The sequence below is a fragment of the Aythya marila genome, assembly GCF_965140915.1.
Source record: "Aythya marila genome assembly, chromosome: 2".
NCBI classification, from domain to species: Eukaryota; Metazoa; Chordata; class Aves; order Anseriformes; family Anatidae; genus Aythya; species Aythya marila.
Window position 1 is genome coordinate 156941562 of NC_139043.1, and position 12903 is coordinate 156954464.

At 41.9% G+C, this 12903-nt stretch overlaps 1 protein-coding gene across 1 annotated transcript; it reads right to left on the bottom strand.

Annotated features, from left to right (window-relative positions):
- Positions 1-1448: 1448 nt before the first annotated feature.
- CCDC166 (coiled-coil domain containing 166) lies at positions 1449-4975 on the bottom strand (the record flags this gene model as incomplete). The annotated part of the gene is made up of 2 exons (XM_082755418.1): positions 4943-4975; positions 1449-2406 (listed from the first exon to the last, which is right to left on the bottom strand). Exon 2 carries the CDS (start codon positions 2373-2375, stop codon positions 1449-1451), a length of 927 nt encoding a protein of 308 aa, XP_082611544.1. The 5' UTR covers positions 2376-2406; positions 4943-4975.
- Between the last annotated feature and the right edge of the window lie 7928 nt (positions 4976-12903).

The following is a 12903-nucleotide window of genomic DNA, read 5'->3' on the forward strand; positions in this document are numbered from 1 at the left end:
AGGGGCCACAGAGATAAAGCCTTAGAACATCTGTGATAATTGGAGAGTGTGATTGTTTAGCCTGTAGAAGGCTCCAGGGAATCTTACCAATGTGTTTAAATGGTGGAGAGGGTGATGGGAGGCAGAGCCATACTCTTCTGAAACTGAAATTTAAGAAATTCTATTTAAACATAAGAAAGATTTTTTTTTTCTTCTGTGACCATGGTCAAGCAGTGGAACAGTTTGCACAAAGAGGCTGTGGAGTCTCCATCCTTGCACACGTTCAAAAGCTGCTGAAGGTGTCCCTGCTCTGACACTCCTGTGAGATTGCATCCTCAACTATATTTTGATTATTTATAAAATATCCATTTGTGCCTACTCAAATTTAGAGTAAGGGTGACCTCTAATACCATTGCTGATGAGATAATCACAATCCAGAAGTGTTCAGCTTGAAATGTGAATGTAACAGCAGGCTACTAGAATTTTGCTTCTCCAGTGAAACACTGAAGCAACAAAAGAATGAGAAAAAAGCAAAAATTTATATTGAATCACAGAATGACAGAATTGTAGGGGTTGGAAGGGACCTCAAAAGATCATCGGGTCCAACCTCCCTGCCAAGGCAGGTTCCTTAGAGCAGGCTGCCCAGGTAGGCATCCAGATGGGCCTTGAATATTTCCAGAGAAGGAGATCCCACAGCCACCCTGGGCAGCCTGTTCCAGTGCTCCATCACCTTCACCATGAAGGAGTTCTTTCACATCTTGGTGCGGAACTTCCTGGGCTAAATTTTGTGGCCATTACCCCTTGTCCTATCCCCACAAAGCACTGAAAAGAGGTTGCCCAAATCCCTCTGTCTCCAGGTATTTATAAATAGTATGAATATATTTTATTGATAGTTATGATGAAAGGTCAAATACCTTAACTGCATCTATTGTTTAAAATATTTGGTTACTTGCTTATTTATTTTCTCTTTTTTTTGGAGACTAACAAAAGATAAAATTAATAAAGTCTTTGCTGTGTTGAATGTTTGGAAAAAAAAGTGCTGGAAGGAGCTGGCCTACATCAATTCATTTTATGGTAACAATAGATGTAGATTGCAGTGAAGGTTGACATAGAGTTTGTTTCACTATGTGTAAGAGTATAATTTGTGTGTGGAAAATTATTAATTGATGTCTGATCTCAAAGAGAAAATGTCATTGTTTATTTTGGGGAATGAAAGGAGTGCAGTTCCAGTTGTCTTGGTATAAATGTCGTGGAAGTTAAAAGGTGAGGTTGCTTTCAAGATCTCATCTAGATTGCATGCTGAGCATGAGTTATGTAAATGAATCCTTTCATCAACCCACAGAACATGTCAGTTATTCAGGTTACTTATGTATACTCTGTTACTTAACTAGTTGTAATAACAGTTGATGGTCCAGCTAGGTTTAGTGATACAGAGTCATGAGTGAGCAATAGAGAAATGTTTCTTTAGGCTAATGGCCACATCTGGAGGGGCTGTCAGAGCTGTGGGTTTTCCAGTTTGCATTGTGTGCCTCATGCCGGTGTAACCTGTGGCGCATGCATGCCATATCCTGAGTGCATTGGTTCTCCCGAAGAAGCTGCTGCTGCTGCTCTCTCAGTTGAACTCTGATTTCTTTAAGGACTTTTGAGTATTGGATGAGTCTGAGCAACTCCTGGCGCAGTTGCCGATTCTCAGCTTTTACTTGTTTGATATGCTGAATTAGAGATTGTATTGCTGCTTCTTCTGCTCTCTTGGTGAGAACCTGGGTCTTCTGATGAGAGTCCACCTCACAGTCAGCTTTGGCCTGCAAAAATCTGCTCTTGATTTTGTGCATTTGTTCTGAATGCTGGATCTTTGTGACCAACAATTCCTTCTCCAGCTCTTTAATCTTTTTCATCTGTTCTAACTGCAGATCTTTGAAAGGCTGCAAGTCTTCAACTTCCTTGTTCATAAGAGAATACTTTTCCTCCATATTCATCAGATTGGTTTTTACCTCCTTTTCTTTTTCTGTATACTGCGAGATTAGCTTCTCTTTCTGCATCCAGACCTGAGACAAATCAATTTGGTTCTGGTCATTTAGTGTTATTATTAGATTCTGGCACTTCTGGCTGTGTTTTGTTATGTAGGAGAGGTAAATGTTACTCTCTTCCCGATTCCGTCGGGCTTCCTCTTCCAGGAATTTATTCTCCTGCAGGAAATACTCCACTTTTCCCATGTATGTGTTCATATGTTCAGTAAGTATTTTGTATTCCTTCTGCAAGTATGACTTCCTCTCTTTGACAAGTGTCTCCATGTCACTTATTCCTTTGGATATATCTCCATTCTTGGTTCTTACTCCTTGCTTATTTTTCCCACCACCAGTGGTGTCTTGTTTAATCCGCTTTGTAACGGATGCCATATTCCACAATGGGGTATCAAATTCTGGCAAACTGTAATGGAAAGGGAAATTATGAATTTTTAGTGAGCATTTGTGTCACATGTATGATTAACCTTGTTTTTTCTCCCCAATCATGCCATCTTACATCCTTTTGTTTTCAGTTGTTCATTACAGCAGCCAAAATGTTTGACCTAAAATTTCTCTTATCTCATCCATGTGTTGAGTTGAAGAACACAGGCACGTAATGTGCATGTGCATTTTTACATTAGTAGGTAACTGACGAGAAGTAGTTCTACTAATTGAAAAATACATATCTTTTTAAAATTGTTGTTGTTTTATAATGTTGTGTTATTTCTGTACTTTGGAGAACAAAGTCAAAGTCCACTGAGGAATTATTACATGAGTACATTCTCTGTAGGCGGAAGATCTCCTGTATAGAACTTCAGCCAGCAAGTAAGCACTAAAGGGATGCCTGAAGCTTACAAACATGAATGTTGATAAATTCTAAAATGTGACTGCTAGGTCATCATGCTAGACTAGAAGCTGTCTATATTAGTCTATAGAAAACATTAAGGAGAGAAATACAGATTAAGCCTTATTCTTTCATAAGGAAGGAAAAAAAGCGTCTTGTGTACTACTGAAGCACAACACCTGAGTTTTCCAGAATCCTGGCACCCTATATAAAGTACAGGCCAACACTCTTGTCCCCATGAGGTGTGTCCTCAGTGACTATTAGAGCATGCATAGGCACTGTGGCTGATAGTTTCCTTTCCAGTTCCTGTGGGGTTTGCAGCCCTACCGGGGTAATCAAGACACACAGAAGTTTCAGCCAAACCTGCACTCTTACAGGATAGAGACCAAATCACACTTTTGCTGCCGCACCTGCACAGTAAGCAAGTGTTTCCTGACATTCAGAGAGAACCTCCTGTCTTCCAGTCTGTGCCTGTGGCTTCTGGTCCTGTCGTTGTGCACTAATAAAAAAAGTGTGGCTCCTTCATCTTTGCACTCTCCCTTCCGGGCAACCTGCTCTACGTGGCCCTGCTTGAGCAGGCGGATTGAACCAGATGAACCCCCAGATGTCCCTTCCAACCTCAACCATTCTGGAATTCTGTGAAATTAGGAGGGTAACGTAATGCAGTGCAAAAGACAGTGAGATTACTTTGACCAATCAGGCAGGTTGGGGCTGCAGGTGAGAGGAAGAGCCAGTTCTGGAATGGGTACTAGAAATGTGAGCATAGGACCTCTGTGCTTCTTATTCTTAGATACAAACCCAGGTTTTCATGGAAAGAGAACAACATCCCAGGTCAGAGCCCAGTGCGAGGAAATGTGCGGTGCTAATAAAGATAAGACTTATCAAGTTAATAAAATTGACCAGAGTAATATGCACTTTTGGAACAGAGGATATTTCTCTAGAAGAGACAAACATGAATAACAGTGTTGAGGCACAATAGAAGTATAGAAGCTAAATGTGTCTGAAATCTACGCTTTTTCCTTTAATTTCAGAATAATTTTTTTTGTTGATCTTGTCTGTGTGGCACAAGTTCACGCCAGTAAGTATAGCTGAGCACATGCTGAAGCTGAGAAATAAGTTAGAAGACATGTTTTGTCATGTTTGGGAGATAACAAGTGAAGATGATGGGATATTGGTCAATGCCCTATATTGCTCTTAAAAATTCATCTTCTGTATGTATCCAATGATTAAAAGAGAATACATCATAGGAAATAGATATCTAGAAATTATGCGTAATTTTTGTGATACCAGTGAGGAAGAGAACTGTTGAAATAACAGTAATTGGTAATATAGTTATTTGAATATATATTCAGACAGCTTGAGCACTATGCTACAATTCTACTTCAAGAATTTGCTAATTTTTCAGCAGTCGTTTTATCAGAGGTTTCATTTTTTAACATACAACATTAAGTTTTAAAACTGCTGAGATACCTGCAATATAAGAGGGTCAGTTAAGTCCACAACAGATACTGAAGGAAGGAAAAAGCACCAGTATTAATGGTCCTTACAAATATAATCAGAAAATAAAGGAGTGAATTGTACTTTGCATACAGAATTTCTAAAATACTTATTCAAAAGAGGAACAGTGCAATCAAGTATTTAGAACTGGAGAGAAGTCTAAGAAGTCTAAAGTTTTAATGAACATTTTAAACTAAAACTTACTGTATCCTACTAGAACTGGTAGTCCCTTTTAAAGAAAATATGCAAAATTTGAGTGGATAGGTGAACAAAATAGAAAAAATGTATTAATCTATTGTCATAGTAACAGCAGAACAGTGTCCAAGCTAGGAATGTGGCAGCTGCATCAGAAGTAGGGTAGTCATAGGGAAACATAAGAATGTGTACAGAAATCAGTGTAGTGTTTTGGGGAACAGAGTTTCCAAAGAGTTAAAAGGGTGTCACAATGGAAAGTAGTAGAACTGAGTTAATGCTAGTTAATGTGGTTTTATGGGAAAGAAAATAGCAGAGCTGTATAAATATTAGAGAAATGACTAAATCTGCATGAAAAAAAACCAGGCCTTGATAAAATTATTATACAAAAAGTGTTTAAAAACAAAACAACAACAACAATACTGACCTTTCCTGCTTTTGTGGTCTTCACAGAGTTTCCAGATAGCTCCTTCTGGCTTGCTGATTCTGGCTTACTAGATGGCATTTGCAGATAGCTAAACTGTGATCGCTGAGCAATGGTGGTGTTAGTAAGCTGTGTGTGTCCATGGTGATGAAATACCGCGAAGTCACAAGAGAAGTTCAGTAGTGAGATTCTCAGAGCCTTTTCAGTTCCTGGCTTGGTTGTGAAGCCTGACTGTGAAGCTCTTTGTTTAATTAAATTGGAGTTAATTTAGCAGACACATGAGGGCACTTTGGCTTATAAAAGTGTGATTTTTAGTGGCCACTATATAAAGAGGGAAACAGTCTCAGCTACCTACTAATACACATGTATGCTGAAGGAAAAGGTATGTCTTAAGCCATGATCGTCCTTGAGGATTAGATGCCAGTATCTACTCAAGCATTTCTGGTCCGTATATTTGGTTTTTCTTTCCAACAGGTTGGCAAACATTTCTATATTTCACAAAGATAGGAAGGGATGGATGTGGGGAAGGAGTATTTGTGACATTTCAAAAGTAGATTAAAGAAGGGATTTTTGCAAATGAACTCCTTATTTATGGAGGGGTTCCTCATTTTTAAAAGAAAATTGATAGCTTGGGATGCATTTTCTGATTTTTGTAGGGAAAATTAGAGAATATGGTAATGCTAATTCTGGATTTGCCCAGAGAATTATGGTGTCTGTGGGCTGGTTGATCACTGCAAGAAGGATGCAAGCTAATATACTTGAGAGTGGTCCAGCAACTGGCAGTATCACAGAATCATAGAATCATTGAGGTTGGAAGGGACCTCTGGAGGTAACCTGGTCCACCCCCACCTATTCAAGCAGGGCCACCTAGAGCAGGTTGCCCAGGACCATGTCCAGAGAGCTTTTGAAGGTCTCCAAAGAAGGAAACTCCACAACTTCTCTGGGAAACCTGTACCAGTGCTTGGTCATCCTTCACAATAAGAAAATGCTTCCTGACTTTCAGATGGCTTCTCTTGTCTTCCAGTTTGTGCCTGTTGTCTCTTGTACTGTCACTGGGCACCACTGAAAACAACCTGGCTCCATCTTCTTTTCACCTTCCCTTCAGTTGTTTCTGATGTTGCAAGATCCCCCCTGAGCCTCCTCTTCTCCAGGCTGAAAAGTCCCAGCTCTCTCAGGCTCTCCTCACAGGAGAGGTGCTTCAGGCTCTTGATCATCTTGGTAGATCTTTGTTGGATTATTTCCAGTACATCCATATCTTGTACTGGGGAGCCCAGAACTGGACCCAGCACTCCAGGTGTGGCCTCACCAGCGCTGAGCAGAGGGGAAGGATCACCTCCCTCAACTTGCTGGCAATGCTTTACATAATGCAGTTCTGAATACACTTAGCTACTTTTGTGGCAAGCTACTTTTGTGGCAACAAAACACGTAATGTGTTTTGTTTTGTTTTGTTTTGTTTTGTTTTAAATCGAGGCTCGTGTGTGTGCATTTGGCTTGTCCCAATGGCTGGTGTAGATGATCGCTCACATGCCCCAAAGCTCCTCGTGCTGATGCTGGATTTGCCCCTTGGTAAAGGACCGCGTGCTGTGTGTTCAGCTTTTCTTCCTTACTGTGTCATCTGTATGTATGTATTTGTTGTGGTTCCGCTCGAGTGGGCAGCCGAGCTCCACCACAGCCGCTCTCTCACTCCCCCTCCTCAAAGAGGAATGGGGAGAAAATATGTGAAAAGGGCTCAAGGGTTGAGATAAGGACGAGAAAATCACTCAGTAATTATTGTAACAGGCAAAACAGATTCAGCATAAGGAGATAGTAAGATTTATTGCTCATTACTAACAAGCTAGAGAAGTGAGAAACAAAGGAAAGAAACCAAAAGCACCTTCCCCCCCATCCACCCTCTTCCACCTCCTCCCCCCGAGCGGCGCAGGGGAACGGGGGAATGGGGGTTATGGTCAGTCTACAGCACTTCTTCTCTGCCGCTCCTTCGCGGTCACTCTCGTCCCCTGTGCTGTGGGGTCCCACCCATGGGATACAGTCCCTGATGAACTGATCCAGCGTGGGCTTCCCACAGGCAGCAGCTCTTCCAGAACTGCTCCAGATATGGGTTCGTACCACGGGGTCCATCCCTCAGGAGCAAACTGCTCCAACCTGGCTCCCCTACGGGCAGCAGCTCCTGCCGGGTCACCTGCTCCTGCGTGGGCTCCTCTCCACGGGCTACAGGTCCGGCCCGGAATGTGCTCTGGCAGGGGTCTTCCACAGGCGGCAGCCTCCGTGGGTGCAGGGCCACCTGCTCCACCGTGGTCTCCTCCACGGGCTGCAGCATGGAACCCTGCTCCACCGTGGTACTCCATGGGCTGCAGGGGGACATCCTGCTTCACCATGGTCCTCACCACAGGCCGCAGGGGACTTCTGCTCCGGCGCCTGGAGCACCTCTCCCCCTCCTTCTGCACTGACCCTGGTGCCTTCAAGGCCATTCCTCACTCTCCCAGCTGCTGTGTGGCGCAGCGTTTTTTTCCCTGTCTTAAATATGCTCTCACGGAGGCGCAAAACAACATCGTTTATTGCCTCAGCTCTGGAAAACAATGGGGCCCTTACCAAATGTGGGGCAGCTTCTAGATCCTTCTCACAGAAACCACCCCTCTGGCTCCCTGCTACCAAAACCTTGCCACGTAAACCCACTACAGTATTTATTTACTTCTCTGAAAGAAAGGGTGGATTTTTCGTGGGTCTCTCTTTGCGTGTCTCGAACCAGGCTGCAGTAAATACACGTAAGCGAGTAGGCTGCTGCAGCGCATCCTGGACAGTATCAGGGTGCTACTCTGCTAGCAGTGGAGAGCCAGGTGAAGGTGTCCAGGGTAAAGGCTTGTTCTGCCTCAAGTTGAACGGAAAGTTTCAGGAGTTGAGCATCCCAGGGGATGTTTGTAGGACTGCTGTTAGACGATAAAGGTTCGGATGGCTGTCGACGAAGGGGATTTTGTTGGTTCTTTTTCGATAGCTGTTCCTGCCAAAGATCGCGTCGGTCACAAAAGGTAGTAGTAACCTTGCGGTTTCTATGTTCTGTAGCGTTTGTACTAAAATACACTGGCAGATGAATAAATGAGCAGGTACAAATACACGTGACTCTATAGCTGAGACTAAATAACGTGCAGTTTCTTCTGTGTTTTATCTTTCAAAGCACGTTGTTGCTGAGCGCCTGAGCTTTTTGCTCGCGTTACCGAGGAAAGGAATGGCAGTGCTTCTTCCCCCCTCATCTCTCTCTTTTTTTTTTTTTTTTTTTTCCCCCCTCTCCTCTTCTTCCTCGATGACAGGGTACTCGAAATGTTTTCCTCGGATGTCCACGTGAAAAACGAAATAAATAAATAAATGCTGATGGTGAAGACACTGACAGAATTGGGTGACATTTTCAAGGTAGAGGAGGGGCGAAGAATGTGGAAATTCCTGGTACATTAGTGGTGCTCTGTTAACAAAACTGACGTATACGCCACTTGCTGTTCCTAGTTTTTTGGTTTGGTTTTCCTTTCAGTAGTCTCCCCGAAGGCTTTTGCGGACACACGGTGTATCTTTTCTGTTCTTCCAGTATTCGTTTGTCAGGAAAGACGACCATGCAATCCGAGGGCTGTGGACAACCATCTACCAGGTGGTTGTTGCAGCCTCCATCGGTCATGTTATTTGTGCTTTTAGCTCGCCCTCTCCTATATCTTGAGTTGAATTTTTTTTTTTTTTTTTTTTTTTTTGGCAACGCTATGTTTGTAGTGATAGCATTGCTGCCGAGGTATTTTTGACTAAAAATGATCTTAACTGTAGTAGTGAATTCACAGAGTGTGGCTTTGTGTAACGACTCCCGCGATCACAACTTTTTTTTTTTTTTTTCCTTTGTCACAGATAGGAGGAAAGCTCTTTCCGGAGAGATGGAAAGAAAGTTGTTTCAGAATACGTTCAGAATGTCTGAAGTTGTTTTGGAATTTTTTTTTGTTTTGTTTTGTTTTTTTTTTTATGAGTTAACGGTAGTACAGCCCACAGAGCAATTTCTTTGTGCGTGAGAACTCGCGGGTTAACTGAAAGTTACTTGTTTTATTATAAAACTAGGATTTGAAGCCACGGGCATTCAGAAATGCATATGATATGTCTTGTCACAGTCTTCTAGATCAGCTAACCGGAATGAGAACCAATCTTCTGAAAACACGCAGGGATATCGTGGGGCAGGATGAAGGTAAATGGACACAATTATTTATTAATATTCTGGTACAGCTATTTAATTCACCTAAGTAGTGTTTCTGTCCTCGGTGTGGGAGAGGAAGTAGACTTTGCATCGTTTCTTGGGTCAGTCGTCCTTCCCTAGATTCCGAAGGAAAAGAATGAAATTTCTGCCTTCTGTCACGAAACACGTTGTGCGTGCTTGGAATTTGAAAATTAAGTTTCATGGGTGAGCTTTCCTGTGCAACAGGATGCAGTAGATGTTCTTATAGTGATGGTGAAAGGAAAGAGGGGCTTTATTTGCCTTTTGCTTTTCCTTTGTTTTGTAGAGGGAGGAAATAGTGATTTCTAGATCTTAAATGCTAACACTGGAAATGGAAGCATGCGAGGTTTGTATTTCCTTAGTCTTAAGGTAGACTAAATTTAGATACCTTGTTCTGCTGCAGACTGCCTTCACGGCGTTCTTGTTGCTCAAAGGGGAAATCGTCAGGAGTAGTTGAAAATGATGCCTTCACCCCTTCGGGAGATTGATCCAGATCAACCAAAAAGGCTTCTTCATACACTTGGCAGTCTGTTCAAACAGGATGAGAAGGTAGGAGAAGTCTTGCTATCTGCTGTATCATTATTTGAAAAGTAACTGAATTGTAACACGGAGGCAAATACTCTGGTAGTGAATTAACGAAGCAATTGTTTTTTACTTATATTTAAAAAAAAAAAAAAAAAAGTCTTTTCAGGGTACGATGATAGATGAAGCAGATAAATTTGTTGCTGGGCCTCAGAATAGGATCAAGCGTCCTAGAGAGCCCAATACTCCAGCATCACTAAAGAGAGAAGGCGTAGCACGTCGCCGCTATTGCGACGGCCACAGTCACTGTTGTGACAAACCATGTTGGTGGGAAAGGGCCACCCTGTGCTGCTGGATCTCCGTCACCATATCTGAACCTCAAAGGCATGCCAACAAATAAAAGTATGTTGGAGTTGTTGTAGTACAGGAACTTGTGTGGTCATAAATGGACATAGTGTGCAGGAAAAAAAAAAAAAAAAAGGTCTCCGTGCTTTCTGTGTTAATTCAAAAGGACACGTAAGTTTTTTAGAGTTAATTGGGACTGAATTTCTTTGGTCGGCTTAGACAAACAGGCTGTTGCTATAGGTAACGAAGTCCTGAATGAGCAATAATTTGGAACTGTTTCTAAAAAGTGCTGAAACCTTTCACCACGATGGTTTGGCGGTAGCAAGGATTTCATTTCAGCTTTTAATTCTCATTTGTGTATTCTATAGTGGGGAAGGGAGAAGTGGGGAAGGAAAGTGTGTAAAAAAAAAAAAAAAAAAAAAATTTTAAATTTCTCACAAATAGTAATTTACCCACCTGTTGCAGCAGAGTCGAAAGAAAAATTTGCTGGAACTGGGGGAAGGAGGGGAAACTTTAGTTTGCTTTAGTCACTGAAATGGGAATACAGCAAATAACTTCACGACAGTCATATGAGACGGTAGCAGCCCAAAAGGAGGTATTCCTGTGGTTGCGTCAAAGGGTGAATAAAACTACTGAAGTGATCTGACAGTGCTGAGTAACTCTCTCCACAGTACTTTCAACAAGAAGGGATGCAGAATAATGTCCTTCTGTGTTTTTTGATCCTGCAGTTATATGCACTACTAAGCTCCTTCTTAATTTTCAGACACTGGTATCAGTACTGTCCAAGATGGTAATGGAGAGAAGAAAGCAGAAAACTGTCAGTTGCTGGAAGAGCAAATTGATGGCTTGTCTGTGCAAATGGCTTCTTCGGTTCCAGCTGTTAAGGGAGAGGATGAAATGTCACCTGGTGACTTAGACTCTCTACATGATGAGTTCAATTGCTTAAATGATGCAAAGATGGCTTGGATCGTAAACCTGGTACCAATGCACTTGTTCGAGGGCCTCTAAATTACAGCGTGGCTGGAGATGACCAAAAACGAGTGATGGAGTCTACTTCTGAATCTGTGCCAAACTGATTTAAAATAACACCTACAATGTTGGAGGGAAGCGATGCTGGTATTAAAATCAGAGTGGTGAAAGAGGTTCGCAAACGTGGAAGAAGTAAGTTCTTTATTAGTGTATTAAAAATAGGCTAGGGGTACAGCAGACTTTTTCTTGAAATGAGGATCTATTTTGAAAATAAAACCTCAGATTTGGAATGATTTTTGATTACTCGTGTACAAGTAGTGGAAGAACAAGAAAGTAAGTACATGTATTCACAGTCCAACTTTATATCCTCACCGTCCTTACTGCAGCACTCTTAAGCAGGCTTAGTCACAGCACCATTCGTGTTTTCATAGTTGGTTCAGAGAAGAAAACACAGAAACCAATGAAAAAATACTGTTGTTTCACATCTAAGGTGTCCGGTTCATTCTTTTGCGCTACTTTTTTTTTTTTTGTTAAACTTTATACGAGACAATCGTGCTCATGCTCCACATAGATCGGTCATCTTGTAAAGAGTAGTTATCTTAAACCTCTGCTTTCAAAAATGACAGCTCTAGGTTGAAACATGGCTCGGTATCCCTTTGTTTCTATTAACTGCTGATCATGGCAGCGTGTTCGTGGAGATGCAAGGCTTCTCTGCTGATTAAACCTAGTCTGCATTTTCCAAGGGCAGGTGTTTCTAGATACTGCTCTTTTAAGAGAACAAAATTCAGCGTTACATTTGAATATCAGCTAATCGATATCACTTCAAATTATTGGTATGCTGGCTTTTTTTTCTTACGTGCATTACTGTATGCAGAAATGGGAAACTCTAGGCTTTGTTGTTTTTCCTTTGGCTGTTGAGATTTACTGAAAATGCATTTACAAGATCTGTTTCTAATACCTGTTTGGATCTCTTCTTTAAGATCGTGAAAAAAATCTTCTCTCTTCTTGAGGAGGTACGTACAAGGACGGATGGAAACTCAGAAGTATTTCATTGAATTTGCTATAAGGGAAGGAGCAAGGTTTGTATAGATACGAATGATTCGGAGTTAAACGCTAACGTTGTTCATGATAGCAAATCTCAGTCTTTTCCAAAACAAGTGTTTTGTTTTGACATACTTAAATTATTACAGTTTCAGCGGTCAAACTGCCGTTGTATTTTCTGAAGTAAATGGTCGTTACCTAGAGCTGAAGTGTGAAATAGAAAGATACGGGTGGTTATGGAAGAAAGACCCAGAATTTGCGTGGGTTGGGGAAAGATGGCTGTATCAAATTAAATTTGCCATTCTGATGTCAGAAATGAGGGAAGCTCTTCCATGCTGGAAACAGAGAGCCTCTGCTAATACTGTTTGTCGTGGCCAAATAATACTGAGTTATTTAACTGCTGTTTTTGGAAGAAGAAATGAAATTACTTCCCTAGGTTTAAAAATCGTGTCTTAATACAGCACTTAGAGAGAACGCTAGAGGAGCTAGAGTTCAACAGCCTACCCAACAGAGTTAATCAGGTGAACGGTAGATAATAGTGTACCAGCCAGAGGAATACGGACCGGGAATGAGTTTGCTGTGCCGCAGAAGAGTGGAAGAGGACGTAGCTGTTGCCCTCGCCATCCTGGCGGTCAAGTGATCTTACTGTCAGAGTCCGAGAAGAAGCAGCAGAGCTTTAACTTTACGAACCTCTATCGGCAGAAGCTGGGCTGTAACCTTAAGGACGTGCTATGAAAGGTGTGGCTTTTTTCCTGTGGAGGGTGCTCTTTGCTCAACAGGCTGAAAAAAATAACCATTGCTGCCCCTCCTGCAGGTGGTGAGAATTTACTCACTTGAATACTGTCATTAGCCGTTT